Here is a 21,141-nt window from a genome sequence, read left to right as displayed (position 1 = left end):
TGTTTTATTTTAGGATGGCAGTAACCTGCAGATTCTTGGTTTGGTCAAATCAGATGAAGGATTTTATCAGTGCATTGCAGAGAATATCGCCGGCAGCTCACAGGCCATGGCTCAACTGTTGCTCCGAGAGCCAGGTATGATTTTTTAACATACTAAGATACACAGGTGGGCATTCCGTTCTAGTGACAGAATGATCCATCCGTCTGTCTCTGACAGACAGACAGTCAGACAGACAGACGCCTGTGTTGCGGCCGAAGGGCGATGTACCAGAAAGTTCACAAAAAAGAATGGATGGAAGTGTATTTTTGAACTCCTTTCTGCATTTCCTAAGCAACAATAGGTGACATAGCCACAAGAACTGCTCATGAATTTTGCTGCCTTCTTGTGTGAATGATTGCGGCTAGCATTTTATTTCTCCTTCTTGTGGGGGGGATTACAATTCACTGACACAGGGAAGTGATGACAAAAGTGCTTTTGAAATGCGGCGGGCAAATGGATAGACAAATATATTGTGAATAAGGACGGATTGATGATGACGGGAAGCTGCGGACGAAGGACGAACCGGAAAATTTAGTAAATTGCCCATGTCTGTCTGCTATGATAGCTGTATTTTCATCATCAGTCATCTCCATTTCCAGGTTACTTTCCTTATCAAACTGTCCAAAACACCTTATTGCATGTTTCTACCCCACTGTGCCTCAATCAATTAACAAAAAGACTCATTATCAAAGAGACCCTTTATCACACAGACATAATTAAAAAAAGATTAATGCACTGTAGAGGTAAAACATTGAGCTCTCATTTTTATGTAAGTATGCACTCAATGGTCACCTGCTGTTAAAAGATATCTATCTACCACTGTGTCATCGTTGTACTTGGTAAAAAGCAAACTGCAGTCATACTCCCCAAAATAGAGTTCAGGGCTTTGCTTTTCTACTGTATCTGAGAGGGTCCCATATTTTTCTACAATAAGGTCTGCACAGAAAAATGCAGAAAAAAAACCCTATCAATTAAAAATGAATCTCTGCTTTAGTTAACATTAGTTTATTTTGTAGATTTTATTCAGGTTCAGTTATTCTTTTAAAATGACCTTATATTGTGAAGATTTCATCTTATACAAATCACATACATGCAAACACATATCTTATAGTCTTACATTAGGCTCTTTCTTTCTTTCTTTCTTTCTTTCTTTCTTTCTTTCTTTCTTTCTTAACTGTTCAGTTTGTTGCTATTCCCTTGAGCCGACAGCACAGATGGCAACATACAAGCGTGTTCACACACACGCACACACCCGCACACACACACACACACACACAACCACACACACAAACACATTCACACACTCACGCACACACGCACATACACACACACACATACACACAAGGAAACATTAGAAGGGTCAGACGGTTGTTGTTATCGCTTGGTTCTTATCGCCACGGGAAACGAGCATCCCAGCAGTGCCCAATCAGCGGTCCCATGAGAAATCAGTTTCTGTGTGTTTGTGTGAATGTCAGCATACCACCTTGTTACCCTTGACAACTGCAGGCCACTTGATCCTTTCAGTGACTCTTGAGACAGACACACAGACCTGCATGTCCATGCAAACACAGACAGCTATGACTTAACCTCCTCAGATATTTTATTTCCTGCATAGTCTTTATTGATACCTTTCATTCATTTATTTTCCAAACCGCTTATTCAGGGAAGCACAGACAGACAACTATTCACACTCACATTCCTAAATAAAACTTACTAAAATATCCTAAAAAGAAGTCCAGCAAGGTTTTTTGAAAAATGCAGTGAGCTAAGCTACAAGGTATGATAATTTAAATGCAGCTCACTGCACCGAAGACACCAGAGACGTGTGCTCAGGGAAGGCAGGGGATACAGAGACTCACCTACACCCTGAAAAATGTAGGGAAAAAAAACCCCCTGTAATGATTAAATAAAACGTTCAGCCAGTACCGTTTTTTTTTTTTTTATAGTTTGGGTGGGGGGGGGGCGACTTATACTGAAGAGCGACTTATATGTGAACTTTTTCATAAATTTTCAAAATAAAAAAAAATAAAAAAAGTGAAACCGCGCTAAACAAACCGCGATGTAGCAAGGGATTACTGTAATTTGAATTTCAAGTGACGTCAGCAGCGCGGCGCGGCGGTTGTTTACATAAAGGACAAAGATTCGATCATGGGATGACGAAGATGACGAAGGGCCCCACGTACTACCTGCATCATTAGCGGCTTTGTAAGTGACACTGAGGACAAAGAGTTTGAAGGATTTAAGGATTTGGAGTGACACAGAAGGTTTGAAAAACTATTATGGCTTTTACGCTCGCCCGGTCCTACTCCACGGAGCTCTCTTTCACCTCCGTGGATGGAAGTCGGGGTCCGACGCTCGGCCGGGTGGCTGTCCGGGGACGGTGGATGGGGCTCGGACATGGCTTTTACGCATGCCCGGTCCTACTCTACGGAGCTGTCTTTCACCTCCATGGATGGAAGTCGGGGCCTGGTGCTCGGCCGGATGGCTGTCCGGGTACGGTGGATGGGGCTCGGACATGGCTTTTACGCACGCCCGGTCCTATTCTATGGAGCTCTCTTCCACCTCCGTAGCTGGAAGTGCCACCTCCGGGGGTGGAAGTCCACGCCGCCACACGCCTGGAAGTCCACGCCGGTGCTTGGGTCCTTGTACTTTGTTAACGCTACAGTATAGTTATATACTAGATCATGTTTCGTACATGTTTTTTTTTCTGCTCATAAATGCAGATAAAAAAATGTTGTTGAGACAGACAGTACAGTGCCTCACTAAAAAGTGTGTGCATGTTCACATAAGTGCTGATCTACTATGCAGAGTAACTAAACAGTATGGTGTTTCATCAAATTATGACAGAAATGGCACAATAGTGCTGTCACAGACATATTGCAGCAAGTGCAGACTGCCGGAAAAAACACAGAGAGCTCTGAGAGCAATGCACTGCGGTGAGACACGTTTCTTGAATGGTAATTAAAAATTAAGTCTCCATAATGTGTTCATTTTTTCTGCATTTAACTGTGTAATAGACTCATAACTACGTACGTATGCTAATTGCTGTAAAACCAGATTTTTTTCACCTAGTTTCACAAGTAAAAATGCACTATTTCCATGTTAAACTGATTTACAGTTGTACTTGATATGCAGATAAATATATTCTGAGACCAAAGCTGATATCCATCATTGTACTGCGTGTGTCACGGTCGGGTGGAGCATGGAGCAGGGCGACCAAGTGCAGCTTGGACCAGGGTTTATTGGCGGAACTCAAAAGGCAAACTGACATGACTTAACAAACAATAACTTGACTGACTGACCGGGACGTGAAACAAGACAGCAGGACATGACGGCACCAAGACAGGACAACATACCGAATGACAGGAACCAAAACCAGTGACCAAAACCAAACCAATGACAATACCAATACCAATACCAATACCAATACCAATGATCCGACAGGGAGAGAGGGGCAGACAGGACTTTTATACAAGACAGGTAACGAGAGGCAGGTGGGAACAATCACACTGATCATGGGCACACAGGAGGGGAGGGGCGAGCACACAGACAGAAACCAAGACAACAGACACATAGTGGAGCAGTTGGGGGCGACGTGACAGAACCCCCCCCACAAGGGACGTCTCCCGACGTCCCAAAAAAAAAAAAAAAAAACTAGGGGAACCGAACCGCGTCGCACTCGGGCGGCGACTTGGGGAACCGAACCGCGCCGCACTCGGGCGGCGACTTGGGGAACCGAACCGCGCCGCACTCGGGCGGCGACTTGGGGAACCGAACCGCACCGCACTCGGGCGGCGACTTGGGGAACCGAACCGCACTCTGGCGGTGACTTCGGGGACAGAGCCGCACTCGGGCGGTGACTTAGGGGACAGAGCCGCACTCGGGCGGGGACCAAGGGGACAGAGCCGCACTCGGGCGGGGACCTAGGGGACAGAGCCGCACTCGGGCGAGGACCTAGGGGACAGAGCCGCACTCGGGCGGGGACCTAGGGGACAGAGCCGCACTCGGGCGGGGACCTAGGGGACAGAGCCGCACTCGGGCGGGGACCTAGGGGACAGAGCCGCACTCGGGCGGGGACTTAGGGGACAGAGCCGCACTCGGGCGGGGACCTAGGGGACAGAGCCGCACTCGGGCGGGGACCTAGGGGACAGAGCCGCACTCGGGCGGGGACCTAGGGGACAGAGCCGCACTCGGGCGGGGACTTAGGGGACAGAGCCGCACTCGGGCGGGGACCTAGGGGACAGAGCCGCACTCGGGCGGGGACCTAGGGGACCGAGCCGCACTCGGGCGGGGACCTAGGGGACCGAGCCGCACTCGGGCGGGGACCTAGGGGACAGAGCCGCACTCGGGCGGGGACCAAGGGGACAGAGCCGCACTCGGGCGGGGACCTAGGGGACAGAGCCGCACTCGGGCGGGGACCTAGGGGACAGAGCCGCACTCGGGCGGGGACCTAGGGGACAGAGCCGCACTCGGGCGGGGACTTAGGGGACAGAGCCGCACTCGGGCGGGGACCTAGGGGACAGAGCCGCACTCGGGCGGGGACCTCGGGGGAACACAACCGCACTCAGCGGCATACAAAAGTCAGTGCCGCAATCGGCGGCCACTCAGGAAGTCCGTACGGCAATTGGCGGCGACTCCGGAAGTCTGTACCGTGATTGGCGGCCACTCACAAAGTCCGTACGGTGATCGGCGACACTCGGAAGGCGGGGCTCTGCGCAGCGGCAAGAGCCATCACGCGCCGCAGCAGTGGGAATGGAGCCAGGGACGACCGCGGGTCCGACGCAGCGGCTTAGATGTCTGGCGACGTTCGCGGGTCCTGCGACGCTGGGGTGGAGCCCGATGGCGGCCGTGAGTCTGATGACGCCGGGAGGCACTCCAACGGCGGCCGTGGGTCCGGCGTCGCGGCACCAGAGTCCGATCGCGGCCGCAAAGCCGCTGGCGCCAGAAGCACTCCGATGGCGGCCGCGGGTCCGGCGTCGCGGCAGCGAAGTCCGACGACGGTCGCAGAGGCGATGGTGCCGGGAGGAACTCCGATGGCGGCCGCGGGTCCGGCGTCGCGGGAGCGAAGTCCGATGACGGTCGCGGAGCTGATGGCGCCGGGACAAGCTCGGACGACGATCGGGCGTCGCAGCGGGAGCTGGTGGTGGAGGGGGGTCCAAGCGCGGGTCGTTGTGATGGTCGGATCATTCTGTCACGGTCGGGTGGAGCATGGAGCAGGGCGACCAAGTGCAGCTTGGACCAGGGTTTATTGGCGGAACTCAAAAGGCAAACTGACATGACTTAACAAACAATAACTTGACTGACTGACCGGGACGTGAAACAAGACAGCAGGACATGACGGCACCAAGACAGGACAACATACCGAATGACAGGAACCAAAACCAGTGACCAAAACCAAACCAATGACAATACCAATACCAATACCAATGATCCGACAGGGAGAGAGGGGCAGACAGGACTTTTATACAAGACAGGTAACGAGAGGCAGGTGGGAACAATCACACTGATCATGGGCACACAGGAGGGGAGGGGCGAGCACACAGACAGAAACCAAGACAACAGACACATAGTGGAGCAGTTGGGGGCGACGTGACAGCGTGATTGAGTTGCAGGTGACATTTATGCGTCTGTGTCAGTTTCATTGTGCTTTATTTATTCCCATGCGACGATTTTTCATCTTTTTGTTCTTGTATAGTATTTAATAGTGACTCAACTATTCAGAGACACCTTGTAAAATAATTCTTAATGTGTAAGAATAAAAATAAATCCTTATGTGTATTCACAAAAAACAAGATTTAAAGAAATATGAGCAAATGTAGCATTTTGTGACAAACGTGCATGGTGAGGCCTCATAATAATGCCGTCTAAAACATTAAATCACTACACTATACAAGTTGCAGAGAGTCAGTAACACATGAATTAAAGATACTGTATTTGTTGCTTTACCAAGTGCTTCCCCATATGATCATGTTATTCATATTGAGAAATAGCAGATCAGGGCTAGTGTAGAGTCCCATTAGCTGAGTTTTGAGTGAATCCACGCGTGAATTACGTCCATACAAGCGATACGTTGAGTCGTCCTTTATTTCATCCAAATTCCAACCCAGAAAATTACTCGGCACAAAATTATATTAACTGCACGGTGCTTGGATGATAGAAAATCTGTGTGCCCAAAAAATCCAAACTAACAAGTCACAGCTGCAAGATAAGAAGAGTGTGGTCTTATAGGGTGCTTAATTATTAAGACTGTCCTCTACTGGTGCACAACACAATTCACACGCCCAATGAATAGGACAGAAAGAAAAAATCCGCCACTAAGCCCATATAGCTGATCTGATCAGTCTTGATAGAAATGTCAGACTCTGGCCAGTCTGAACTCAATACAAGACTTTCAGGAATCGAGTCTGAGACAAGACCAAGACCTGCAGTTATGATATGTATACTGGTCTCAAGAATAACTACAACAGTGGTCAAATGTACTACCCTGGCTTTCTCCCACAGTTAGGGTCCTTAAATAGTAGTATCAAGTTTGCTTTTACATTTTAGGCGCATAGTTTAGTTTTTTTTCTCCGAAGCTCAACAACAACAGCACGTTTGACATCTAAATGCACAAATGCGCGCAAACTAATTGTGGATGTTATCGTGCGCTGGAGCATCTATGACCCTATGCAACAACAAAACCTTGACACTTTGGATTGCAGTGACATTGCTGTTGTTGAAGAGCTAGTGAGAATCCTGGATCCATTCAAAACTGCTGCTATATGCAAACAAAAATGTCCCGCTTTATCACTTATTGTGCCATTAAAGAGTATGATTCTGGAGGCCATTATTTGTTTAGTGTGTAGCACATTTTTTATCTTATTTAGTTATTCAGTAAGCGGAAGTATCTCATCTGCAAACTGTTATTGAAGAAGTACTGGTGTCAGGCAGGGAACAAGGCGGAGGACTCGGATGCAGAGTCTTTCTTTTCACGGATTTATAAAAGATGACCAAAAAGACACGGATTTAAAAGATGACCAAAAAGACAACTCAAAGCGCCTCTTGCGAGGGAAACACTCGGCAAAAAGTCCAAACATAAAGCGTCGCACTCGGGCGAGACAAAAAGGGCTATGGGGAACAAGGCACTAACAAAAGGCGTCGCTCTGTGGCGAGACAGAAAGGAGGAATCTTACTAGGAATTTGGACGGCAAGGAATCGCTGGTGGTCGGGACGAGGCAAGACACACTGGCACAAGACAAGGGGAAGACACGGACTAAATACACACAAAAGGGCTGGGACACAGGTGCTGACAATTAGTGTCAACCACACAGGTGCACACAATCGGGATCAGGGAATACAAGACAACAGAAACAGAGGAAGGAACCACGAACTGAAATGGAAGGGATGACAAAATAAAACAGGAAGTGAAGTTACGACACAGACAAGACAGAAATCCGGAAAATAAACGTGACCGCATAACAACTGGGAAGTTATCGCATTAAAAATAGTTTTTTGTTCAAATATTCAGTAAGGGGAAAGAACTGTTATTGAAGCTCCATTTGAGAATTAGCACTTTAAAAAAGAAAGTTTAATCAGAGCAAAGATCTCAACTTCAGCTGTTATTATGGCAACATGACAAATGAGCCTGAATCAAAAGTCACTCTGCTGTTACTATTCACATTTCCACTTTAAAGCTAAATTGCAGTGTGCTCTATCAAAAGAAAACATTTTAGAAACTGATCAAATTTGATTAGGCATGGTTTTAGATTTGAAATTTTGCAAAACTCTCGTTACGTCCTGAAACATCTCCTCTCATGGGATTTGTGTCTCGTCCCATCCCTACTTTTTACTCTCAATTGGCCATAGATGGAAATTTGAGTGTAAGTGATAGTCTGACTGTATGTCACCCCCTGGAGACTAAATTATGTAGTAACTTATAACCTGCGTTCTAATGGCCAATGCCATTTTTATAATTATCATTTACTGAGGAGTTAAGTGGATGTTGCAGATGGGCCAAAAATAGAAGCAAGCGAGAGAGAGAAAGGGACAGGGAACAAGAGCGGGAGCGAGAGAGAAATATTCTTATTTCAAGTGCAAGTTAATATATTCATATAGGAGCTACACTCCTCTCTCCTTTACAATCTCCCCATCCTGCTCTTGACCCTTCTGCAGTACAGTTTTATTTAAACCCTGGTCTGGATCCAATGTGAAATCTGAACCAGGCTTCAGAGAAGGTATTCTGCAAGAGAAAGACACGAATGAGAGCAGGTGCTAAATTGAAGCAAAGTAAGAGAAAGGACTAAATGATTGACATTGTCCATGCCGTGATCCAGAAATGATCATTTTAGTATCCCGGTGCCCTCATACCCATCAGTGAATACTTCAGTCATGTTCCTCTTTATCATTTAGTAACTATGAGCGCTTGTCTTCAACTACTTGTGACTTATTTTTATCAAGCTGCTGCTTTATTGTAAAAACAATCATACCGACATCTAATGTATCATGAAGGGCGGCTCGGTGGCGGTACGGTGTAGCATATCCGCCTCGCAGTTAGGAGGGTGCACATTAGATTCCAACTCCGGCCCTCCCTGTGTGAAGTTTGCATGTTCTCCCCGTGCCCGCGTGGGTTTTCTCCGGGCACTCCGGTTTCCTCCCACATCCCAAAAACATGCTTGGTAGGCAAATTGAGCACTCCAAATTGCCCGTAGGAGTGCGAATGTGGATGGATGTTCGTCTCTGTGTGCCCTGCGATTGGCTGGCAACCGGTTCATGGTGTCCGCCGCCTACTGCCTGATGACTGCTGGGATAGGCTGCAGCACGCCCGTGACCCCTGTGGGCACAAGGTATAGAAAATGGATAGTTGGACGGATGGATGTTTTCATGAATATACATGTCACACATCTGTACAACAGTTGGTTCGATTAAACATAGAGGCATGCATACACCACATTGGAATAGATTACGTCGCTTGTTAACAGTTGACCGGAGCGCTTCAGTCAAATTATTTCAATCAGGGTTAGTTAAAATGAATAATGATACCGTGTAAATTTAGCATGTATGTAATTTACATCTTCATAAGAGCAGTGGCTCCAGAAGGAATAAAAAGCATCTAGCTGTAGATCATTTTGTGGTTTGTAAAACTGCTTAGTTTGGGGATCAGACTGAATGACTGAATGGAGAGCAGTAAAATAGGCAGCATATAGAAAATGGAAGAGACCCAGCAGAGGAATTTCAATCGCCAAACTCAAGACTGTGGATTTTAAAAAGATTGAGGTAAGAAGATGGACAGAAAGAGAGAGGAAATGCGAAAAATAGAAATGAATGAGAGTGAGAGAGAGAAACAGGAGGGTCAAGCGAAGGGCAGGAAGAGTTTGAGAGCAATGGAGAGCAAGATGAGAAAGTGTGTCATCCATGACAGATTTGTATTCCACTGTTAGTGGCTGACCTGAGTAAACCCGTCGCACCCACACGCGCACAAACACAAACACACACACACATCCACACACACACACACACACACACGCACACACACACACACACACACACACACACACACACACACACACACACACACACACACACACACACACACTCCTGTTGAAGATTGGAATGTGGACTGTGTCCATGTATTTCGGGTGACAGTGTAAAAGCATTCCTCTATGTGTGAGAGATAAAGTGTGTGTGCGTGTGTACGTGTGTGCGTGTGTCTGTGTGTGCGCGTGTGTGTGTGTGCATGCGTGTGTCTGCGTGTGTGCATGTAGTCTGCAGGGGGATGGGATGTATATGTGGGTGTGGACCCTCTGTCTGTTACCATGGTGACAATGGACCTTATACTCTTCATTTTAGCGTGTGAAGGTAGCGATACATATTAAGTGTTTGCCTGACAGCACGAGAATGAAGACTTCTTGCTTCCCTGCTTGACTGTGTGTGTGCACGTGTGTTTGTAGAGGGAAAATGATTTCAATGATAAGGCAGAACCATTGTGCTGTTGTAAAAAGATACAAGTGAGTATCCTGCCACAGGGTTTATATTTGAAGTTACACATAATTACATTCTAGAATATGGAGCTTTTTCATCAATATAAAAGAAAAAGAGGGAGTATTTATGTCTTTTTTTAACTCATTTTACAACATTACTCTTGAAAACAAGTGCTTTACAAATTGTTTGAGTCTGAGAAGAAAATTGGACCCTATATTGAAAGTGAAAGTACTGGTGGTACAACTATTTGCTAAGAATAAGATGTCCCATATCAACCTATTCCATCCATTTATATCACTTGACTCCAAAATATTAATAGAAATGGTTACGGTGAGCTGAACATGCTGACTGCCTACTGAGTGTTAGTTCAAGTCACAGAAAGTGGTCACCAAAGTGACACCTACAAAGGGCTTCAAAGCACCCAGAGACGACAGATTTAATGAAATTCCACTCTATAACACCTGTTTGATACGGCTAGAGTGTCAGACTGAGTTCTACCTTCCTTTCACCTTCACAGATACGGTGAATCAGAATAGCATAGAATACATGTATAATTCAAGTAGAACAAAATAGAATACACACAGGCAACGTGTTTAGAGCGTGAAAGCGAGCGATGACACTTCCACAGTCGGGTCTCTGCTGCTGACCGTGCTACAATATTCCCAGTAGTACTTTATTACTTTAGTACTGTACTAACCCTCCTATATAATTACAAATTTGGTCCTTGGGGTCAATTTGGCCCCAGGCACATTTACCTTCAGAAAATAATTTATAATAATTTCAATTTATTATTGATGCAACCATCGTTTGCGTATATGAAACCTAAGGCAAGGCACGGCAGCTTTGTTTGTATATCACATTTCATACACATAGACTGGTTCATATAACTAAAGACATTTACAAATAAAAGAACGGAAGACATCTTAAAACAAAATACTGAAATAAAAGGGAGCTTACTAAAATTACTAAAACAACATAAAGTGGTAGAAAATTATTTTGGAAAATTGATTTTAAAAATGCTTTAAATTCCTCAATCATAGATATTGGGGGCATCGTTTTTAACTTGGATTTAATAGCATTCATACTTGGGGCTGACTACACTTCTGTTGGAAGCTTATTCCCTTTACATACGTACATCATAACATGCTGCTAATTGTATAGCTTCACCATGTTTATTTTGAAGTCGCGTCGTCACTAATTGACCCGAGTCTGCAGACGTTAGAGATACTGGAATTTTATAGTTATTCCATTCCAAGTCTGTTCTACAGCCCACTGCAAGCCTGTGTAAAGCCTTGCAGACTGGATTAATTTGTTCTGATCGCTTTGTTCTGGTCACAATCCGAGCTGCGACGTTCTGAATGAGCTGTGGCTGTTTAAGGGAGTCCAGTCAGAAGATCATTACAATAATAAAGTGTGCTAATGGTGATAAAAGAGTTTCTCCTTGATTGTTTGAAACGTGCAGCATGGAATCATGGGTGCATAATGTGTTTGATGAATTGAGTTCTAAAATGATTCAGAGGGTTCGATGCAGTCTGTTGTCATATTTATAAATCAAATATAATGACATTCACCACACATGTCTGAAGATTAGAATGTCTCTACCTGCATCATAATCAATTCTATCAAAATTTCCACTGCATCACATGAGCAACAACTTAGACCTCCTTCGAGTTAGTCTAAAGATTAGTCTACTTTCAACCATTAAATTTTCAGGTAGACTGGGGTCATGCAAAAGAAAAGGCCATAGGCCCACTGGAGCAATCAGTATGGGAATCTGGAATTTTCCCTTGTGGTACGAAGGTGTAAGTAAGGAGCATCCAAATGTTTTCTTCAAATGGTTCCATACAGACAAATTGAATGTCGCAAAGGCCACTTTAACAATTTTTGACTTTAAGTTCTGGTTACTCGACATATCAGTTTAATGAGCAACTTGTAATAAACCGAAAATCTTAAAATCACTTGTGAATCATAATTTGTAATTTAGGTGGTATATTCTCAAAGGAAGTGTTGCTATTCATGAGGCATTATCAAGAGAAAATATGTTAATAGTTTAGTTTTAAATTGTTTCTTTGCTTGTGCAGAAAAGCTGTACATACAATACTATTCGTAGTTGTTAGGTACGTTGTGTTAGGGTTTTCCACGTTGCACCATAGGGTGGATGTGATTGTTGCAATCCTATCCACCTTTTTTAACATTCATACAATCGCATTACAATTCGTCTCAAATGTTATTTATGTTTTTATGTCCTGGCTTGCTAAAAATGGCACCCGACCCATAGATTGGACACAACTTTCTTAAGTCGTTTAGTGAATCATCCTTCCCTCATCAACTTCCTTCATTTTATTTTTTATTTTTTTTTGTAATATATCACTTTCTTCGTTTCTCATTAGGCCTCACAAGGCCTCTTCGTACTACCATTATATTTCAATCATTCAAGTACTGCACAGCAAAAGATCTCAAACAGGAAAGCATGGATGAAGGGAAATATTCATTCATCTTTCCTCCTTTCGTGGGGACTGATGTTTTTGCGACGCCTGCTTTTATCGATTGCAGAAAATGGAAGGTCATCCATTTGGTGTGTGTGTGCTTGTTCTGCATGCGTGTGAATGTGTGTCCTAGCAAATCAATCAGGAGGAGTTGGAGGTTTGTACCTCACTGCCTCCACCTAAATGTGTCACCATGCTGTGTGTGCGTGTGTTGTCACTTACAACATTGATCTGCTTTGTGATGAAACACCTTGCCTTCATTCCCTTCCATCACTCATCATCGGGAGGAAGACAGCATGTTGAGTGTTTGTGTATGCATGACAAAGTTATTGACTGACTATTGTCGTTCAGACTGAGCTTTGCTCTTAGAAGCGTGCTTACAGAGGGAAAAAGCGTTGGCATAAAATAAATTGAACAAATACACTGCAAATTCATTGTTTTTAAATTTTGCTTATTCTTTTGTTATGGAACAACTTGGCTAAGCCACCATCATAAATCAAAGTGTCAATTCATGAATGTAGAAACTAATGAAATGTTTGACTTGACTTCCTCTACATAAGCACAATATAACATTTACCTGTGGCACAAAAATTCTCTGATGCAGTTCAGAGTCAGTATTTATCTTATTATGACAAAACATTGCAAGTAATAAAAAATACGTCATACCAGAGAGTTTAACATGAAATATTCCTCACTATATAAGGTCATAGATATGAGTACATTTATTTAAGAGAATAACTGAATCAAAATACAATCAACTAAAATAAACCAATGATAACTAAAGCAGAGTAAAACAATATATATACCTATTTTTTTTTAAACAGTTTTTGCTGGATTATTCAAACCATAATTTTTTGGGGGAAAGGCTGCTTCTGATAAAGATAAAGGGATAGATGGAAATCTTCAGTTCACTTCTTACTCTTTTAGGCTTCATGCAGAGTCACTGGCGGAAATGTTTTGGCCCCCACAGGTGTCAGGTCAGATTATTGACTTTTGGAAATTTTTTGATTTTTTTTCAGTATTTTTTTTTCCCCGCATTGCCCGCCGGCCCCTGTAGTGAACATAAAATGAATCTTGGTCAGCATTTTCCAATGAATTCTTTGAGTTTGTAAAAAATATTTTTTGTTTGGTGAACCGCCTGAGATATGGTTGGCCACATCCAAACAGATTAATAAACTTGTTTGTTATTCTACAGTATCATTTCACATGGTTTATTACAGAATTTGTTCCAATACACGATGAATTACAGCATTTAACAGGATGTCATGGCTGTTTGACTAGGGCAGTGAGCTCCTAATTGCTCATGATGAGCTAACACCAGCAGTGTGTGAATATGAGTATAAACGGGTGAATGAGCACTGAGGAGACATTGTGAATCACTTTGATTTATGTGAACATTAAGGTACCGTATTAATATAACTCACACTATCAGCTCTGCCAGAATTCCACTGCACATAGGAACCTTACATTGTGGCGTGGGTTGTCATAGCAACATCATGAAATTGCCACATAATCTTTAACATATTGCAGTCAGTACCAGTTGAAGGGATTTAAAGGGATTAATGCATCCATAAAATTTAGAGATGCAATGTTTATGGATGCGGCATTTAGACAAGGAAAAAGTATTTTGCTAGATTGACACTCAGTAAGTAGAGTGCAAACCTCTGCCAAAACTAAACACTTCTAATTTGGATCGGCACCAAATAGTGCACCTTCATAAATAAGTACCTCTCACAAAGACAACATTTTTGCTGAAATTACTTACTGCAATATTATGGTAAGTATGGAAGATGCCTAGTAATTATAAAAAAAATAAAAAACAAACAATGATGACTATATAGTCATCATACCATGACTGTTTTTGTTTCTTCGTATTTTTTAACTTCCAATTCGGGTCTTACTCACAAATTTTTAACACAAATTTAGCCGATTTGATTTTGGGATTGTATTGTTTTCAACAAATTATTATTCACACAGAGCATCATATGGACTGGTAGATGGGAAGAAAATCACTTCAACTAAGTTCATTCTTCTTTCAAACATTGTGCACGAGGTACTGCGTGTACACTGTCTTAATAAAAAGTATTGATACCTCTGAAACATTTTACCTTACCAAATTTGTGAGTATTTTGTTGAGATTTTATTTTGTTGAATTTATCCGCCACTCCTTAAAAGCCAGTGTAAGCACCACATTCAGCTCCCTTACACTTTTGAAGATGTCACGCTATATATGATTGGCTGAAAAGACAGTCCGGTGACGTTTCAGATTGTGGTTGGTCTGTTTTGCGGAAATGGGATTGTAGTTCAAACACGGATGATGTTTACGATAAAAACTTCTAAAGACAATGTGCAGTCGGTGGTTATTTGATTTATTGATGCTTTCGACATTTGATTTTGATTTGATTTGTTTTTTCTAGAATTCTCTTTAGAAGCTTTTTTCATGACGTCATCAAACACCGGTCCGTGAAAATATTGTCTGACAAAAATACAGTCCATGGTGCTAAACAAGTTGGGGATTGCAGCTCTAGATGACACTGTAGGTTTAAATAAAGGGGTTTAGAAATGGCAAGTCAGTATATTTTCAGCCCAATGTTGAACAGACTGTGCCATCGAGAGGAGTCCAGATTTGAACTGGTTCATGAAGTAAATTTGAAGATTAATTTCCCCCCAAAGCAATAAATACAAAGCACTGTGTGGTAGAAGACAAATACTACTCATCACCCTGAACACACCATCCGCACTGCATGTGAAACATGGTGGTGACAACATCATGCTGTGCAGTTGTTTTTCTTTTTCTTTAGGAGTTGATGGGAAGATGTATGAAGCTAAATACAGGGCAATCCTGCAAGAAAACCTGTCAGAGGCTGAAAAAGGACATTTGTCTTCCAGCAAGATAATGACCTTCAACATAAAACCAGAGCCACAATGGAATAGTTAAGCTGGAAGAAAATGTATGTGTTATAGTGGCCCAGTCAAAGTTTAGACTTAAATCTATGGCAAGACTTGAAAATCGCTGGCCACAAATGCTCTCCAATCTCCAATAAATCTGGCTGAGCTTGAACTATTCTGCAAATAATGGGCACAAAATTACATTGTAAAAATATGCAAAGCTGTTAGAGACATAACCCATCAAACCTTGCAGCAATAGTTGCAGGGTAAATTGGGGCTGAATGCAGTGCATGCCAACTTTTTCAGATTTGTATTTCCCCAAAATGTTTAATCCATACATTATTTCTGTTCAGTGTGAAGTTTATGGTTTTAAGGTGGCAAAATGTGAAAAACTTAAGTGGTATGAAAATTAGAAAATCAATTGACAAATGCGGCAAAAGCATACAAAATTTTGCGTAATCCATGAATCTTATTACAGTAACATTTTAAACATGTTTGTCCTTGATGTAATATGCCGGAATGATCATTTGATGGATTGTAGAAATAGCGGCTAACAAGCAATCTTAACCTTTTGAATGCAAAGTTTGAGTCATGGAAACATCACAAATTAAATACTAAATTGAAACTCAGTCTGGTAGTTCAAAATCAAACTATAAAACATGAAAAATAAAGCAAAGTTTTCTTTTGAAGTGTTAGATTTAAAAAAGAAATATCACATTGAATAATGAATTCATGGACAGAATGAATAAACATTACTCTGATGGTTTCAAACAGGCGGCTCGGTAGGCACTGGGTATCACGTCCGCCTCACAGTTAGGAGGGTGCGGGTTCGATTCCATCTCCGGTCCTCCCTGTGTGGAGTTTACATGTTCTCCCTGGGCCCGCATGGGTTTTCTCCGGGCACTCCGGTTTTCTCCCACATCCCAAAAACATGCTTGGTAGGCCGATTGAAGACGCCAAATTGTGCCTAGGTGTGAGTGCGAGTGCAAATGGTTGTTTGTCTCTGTGTGCCCTGCGATTGGCTGGCAACCGGTTCAGGGTGTCCCCCGCCTACTGCCCGATGACGGCTGGGATAGGCTCCAGCACACCCGCCACCCCCGTGGGGACTAAGTGGTTCAGAAAATGGATGGGTGGATGGTTTCAAACTAATGATATTATGTTGTATTTGCAGATCCGGATGTGAAATCCTGTAAATGAAAACTAAACCGTTAAATGTCTTGTCGCGTACTGATCTTTTTATGTCAATCTACCTACCTATAGCAAAACAAAAAATAAAGAAAATGAGATTACTGTCCCAATACTTAAAGGTAAGGGCTGCTCTGAGAGCTTGAATCATTACAGGGTGATGATAGCCCCCTGGATTGACAGACAGACTACAATTCCTGCTTTCAGAGTCATTGCATCACGAGTCCCAATGCACAATGGCGCAATGCTTGCCAGGAAAACACCTGGAATTATTACACTGAATTTTGCAGTGAAACCCAGACCTTTTATTAAAAATTACTGACACGCCGGTGAAACCCCTTTTGCCGTCCGACAGATAACACAGCTCTCTCGGGATAAATGAACAAATGAGCAACTATACGCCATCCATCCATTTTCTATACTGCTAATCCTGTTCAGAATTGCAGGGAGATGGCGCCTATCACTGCCAAATTGGCCACCAATTAATCATAAGCATGTAGAGTAGGGGTGTCAAACTCATTTCACATTGTGGGCCACATGCGGCCTCGGTAGATATCAAGTGGGCCGGACTGTTAAAATTATACCATAGTCTGCTATAAATAACCGAAATATCATGTCTTTCCTTTTTTTAGTGTAAAGAAGCACCAGAACATTAGGGAAATGTTGAAATTTAATGAACATTCTTTTTACAAAACATTTCATGAAACACCTTAGATTTCCTTAGACCAGTGGTTCTTAACCGGGGGTGCTTCCTAGGGGGTGCGAGGATACCCTGGGGGAAATTTACAATTCTTCGGGGATAATGGTCGGGTAACCGAAAAAAGTGAAACATTTTGGAAATCAAGAAGTCATTGTGTTAATTGGCATTAGGGATAATGCTAATTAAGGCTTAAAGCTATAAAGTAAACCAATTATTATTATAATAATTATTTAGGGTTAGGGGTGCGAGAACTGGTTGGTGAATTGAATGGGGTGCGAACAAGGAAAAAGGTTAAGAACCACTGCCTTAGACAAATGTCTAAAATGTCTTCGGTTGTTGTGGTGTCCATCATTGGCACCAACTCAAGAAACTCTTCAGTAACAGTCAATGTCTCATCAACTCCACGAATAAATAAGGCCAGTTGTACCACGTCTGTGATGTCAGTGCTCTCGTCAATTGCAACGTTAAATGCAATCAATGACTTGACTCTGTTTCAATTGGCTGTCTAAATCTGCTGATAGGTCCGAAATCCTCTCTGCTATAGTATTCCTCGTCAGGCTAATATTAGCAAAAGCTTGTCGTTTCTCGGGACATACAAATTCAGCCACCTTCATCATGCATCGTTTAACGAAGTTACTATCGGAATACGGCTTTGATGCTAATGCTATTTCGCTGGCAATTAGTTAGCTGGCTTGTACCGCTGCTTCACTGACTTGTCGGCTCTGGATGAAAGTTGACTGCTGTTTCCACAGACCCGCCTGCAATTCGTTGATCTTATCTCTTCTCACTTGTCCTTGCAAGCCGTCATATTTTGCGCTGTGAAGAGTCTCGTAGTGGCGTCGAATATTATATTCCTTCAATACTGAAACTTGTTGCAAATACACCAAGCACAAAGGTTTTCCGTGCATTTCTATAAATGAATAGGACGTGGTTCATTTTTCATTGAAAATTCTACACTCCGTATCTACTTTTCTCCGTTTGGATAATGACATTTTGGCTAATGAAGGGGGGAAGGGTAGTGGTAGAGACCAGGGTTGAAACAACGTCATGACAAGCAGCAATCGGTGCATTGCTACTGTCTGCTGTGTTGGGTCTGTCTTCTCCGATCAAAACAATGTTGTCTTCTACTCTGATCAAAACAGTGTGCCCCATAACGGTTAATCCATGAATTGCATATTATTAGAAATATTAATTCCGTGTCTTTTATGCATTTTTTCACTTTTAAATTATCCTGCGGGCCTGATCGAACGCGGGCCTGATCGAACCTCCTTCCGGGCCGGTTCCGGCCCGCGGGCCGTATGTTTGGCACCACTGATGTAGAGTCAGAAAACCAATCCCTCTCATATTCACAACGTCAGGCAGTAGGAAACTGAACCCACATGGCGTCTATCTAAATCAAGTGTAAGTACCACTATATCATCGATGACCAAAAAACATACACATGAAAGCAAATTCAAAATCAAGAAAGGGGATCTGTATTATACTATATGATATCTCCCTCACTATCATCTAGAGCAGTGGTTCTTAACCTGGGTTCGATCGAACCCTAGGGGTTCGGTGAGTCGGCTTCAGGGGTTCGGCAGAGCTGGTATGTCTGAAAGACATCTAAACCAGGCGTGCCCAATACGTCGATCGCGATCGACCGGTCGATCGCCTAGCCACTACTGGTCGATCACGTGACATTAAAATGTTTTGGGGGGTTTTTCGCACTCGACGCGTGCGCAAACAACGGCGCTAACAACACAGCACTAACGCTCGCGAGTTCCCTCCAATTGTCAGATCCCTGTTTTTTGTCTTAAACTTAAGAAAGGGTATAAAAAGGGCAGCTGGACATAGTAAAAAGATTACAAAAAGTATCACTTTTATAGGAAATGGGAGGACTTTTTTTCACGTTGATATATATATATATATATAATGTTTGGGCACCCCTGATCTAAACGATGAATCGAATATATAAAAAAATTATTTGATAATCGATTAGTTGTGGATTTGTCAATGAAACGTTGCACTTCTAATGCTTTCCAATACAAAGATGGTGGATATTTAAATGTTTGTGTGTGTGTGTGTGTGTGTGTGTGTGTGTGTGTGTGTGTGTGCGTGCGTGCGTGTGTGTGTGTGTGTGTGTGTGTGTGTGTGTGTGTGTGTGTGTGTGTGTGTGTGTTTGTGTGTGCATGTGCGGGTGCATGTGTGTGTATACGTTTGTGTGCATGTATGTGTGTGTGTGTGTGTGTGTGTGCGCGCGTGCATGTGTGTGTGTGTATGTGTGTAGTGTGGGGTTTTAACGGCAGCTGGCTGAAATGAGCCCTGAAATTGAGTGCAGGGAGAAAAAGAGAAGTATGAATTTTGAAGCAGGGTGAAGTTGGAGAGTGAACAAGCACAGCAACCTCTTCTGCATAAATAGAGGTTAACAAAGACAGCCACACATCAGATGAGGAAGTGAGATTTGGGTTTTATGATTGACTTTCTTTCAGATTTTAGGTGTCAATTACCATCAAACATGGGAATGCTCTTCTCCTTAAGGAGTAGTAAAACATCAGAACAAGTAAATATTACTTAGATGACAGATATAGAACAATGGGCAGGCCAATTCAAAATGAATGATTAAAGCCAATAAAATATCTATAGCAAAATTATTGTATTTCCCGGACTATAAGTCGCTCCAGAGTACAAGTCACACCAGCCATAAAATGCATAATAAAGAAGGAAAAAAAACATATAAGTCGCACCGGAGTACAAGTCGCATTTTTGGGGAACTTTATTTGACAAAGTCCAACACCAAGAACAGACATGAATAGGCAACAACAGGCTAAACGATACGGTATGCTACCGTTACATAAACACAAACCAAGAACTAAGAACGTGCCTGACGTAACATATTAACAGTTATTCAAATAACTATAACATAAATAACAAGTTTATCAAACCATCCTCCAAATCATTAAATCCATCGAAAACTTCGTCCTTTGTGTCACTTAGAAACAACGCCACTGCTGACTCCGGAAGTGCATGTGGTGCTGACGTCGGACGCATCGTCAGTTGCAGTTCCAGTTATTCCACAGGCCTATATATAAACTATATATCAAATGACTATAAATATAAATAACAATTTAATCGAACCATCTGTGTCACTCCAAATCATTAAATCCATCGAAATCTTCATTCTTGGTGTCACTTATAAACAACGCCGCTGCTGACTCCGGAAGTACTACAAGCGGCGCTGAGGTCAGACTCATTGTCAATCGCGGTTCCAATTATTCCACAGGCCTAGTGCGCCCTCATGCAGTTTAAAGTGAAAATAACATGTGAAGTGATCAACTATACTAGTAAGTAAGTAAGTAAGTAAGTAAGTAAGTAAGTAAGTAAGTAATGTGTTCATCCATCCATCCATCCATCCATCTTCTTCCGCTTATCCGGGGTCGGGTTGCGGGGGCAGCAGCTTCAGGAGGGACTCCCAGACTTTCCTCTCCCCAGCCACTTCATCCAGCTCATCCCGGGGGATCCCAAGGCGCTACAAGGCCAGCTGAGAGACATAGTCTCTCCAGTGCGTCCTGGGTTGTACCCGGGGTCTCCTACCGGTGGGACATGCCCGGAACACCTCCCCAGGGAGGCATCCAGGAGGCATCCTGATGAGATGCTCGAGCCACCTCATCTGGCTCCTCTCAACGTGGAGGAGTAGCGACTCTACTCCGAGTCTCTGTCGGATGACCGAGCTTCTCACCCTATCTCTAAGGGAGAGCCCGGACATCCTGCGGAGAAAACTCATTTCGGCCGCTTGTATCCGGGATCTCGTTCTTTCGGTCACAACCCATAGCTCGTGACCATAGGTGAGGGTAGGAGCGTAAATGGACCGGTAAATCGAGAGCTTTGCCTTTTGGCTCAGCTCTC

General features: G+C 43.2%; 1 protein-coding gene across 5 annotated transcripts in view; it reads left to right on the top strand.

Moving 5' to 3' along the window:
- The window catches only part of dcc (DCC netrin 1 receptor), a 260,988-nt gene that overhangs the window by 114,204 nt on the left and 125,643 nt on the right, over positions 1–21,141 (top strand). For all 5 annotated transcript variants that reach the window (XM_068652676.1, XM_049737164.2, XM_049737161.2 and 2 more), the window contains exon 7: positions 14–134. In XM_068652676.1, the coding sequence (XP_068508777.1) occupies positions 14–134 (121 nt within the window). The remainder of the gene's footprint in view (positions 1–13; positions 135–21,141) is intronic.

This window comes from Syngnathus scovelli, chromosome 13, assembly GCF_024217435.2.
Source record: "Syngnathus scovelli strain Florida chromosome 13, RoL_Ssco_1.2, whole genome shotgun sequence".
NCBI classification, from domain to species: domain Eukaryota; kingdom Metazoa; phylum Chordata; class Actinopteri; order Syngnathiformes; family Syngnathidae; genus Syngnathus; species Syngnathus scovelli.
The sequence above is the reverse complement of the archived record's forward strand: the minus strand, read 5'-3'. Positions and strand labels throughout refer to the sequence as shown.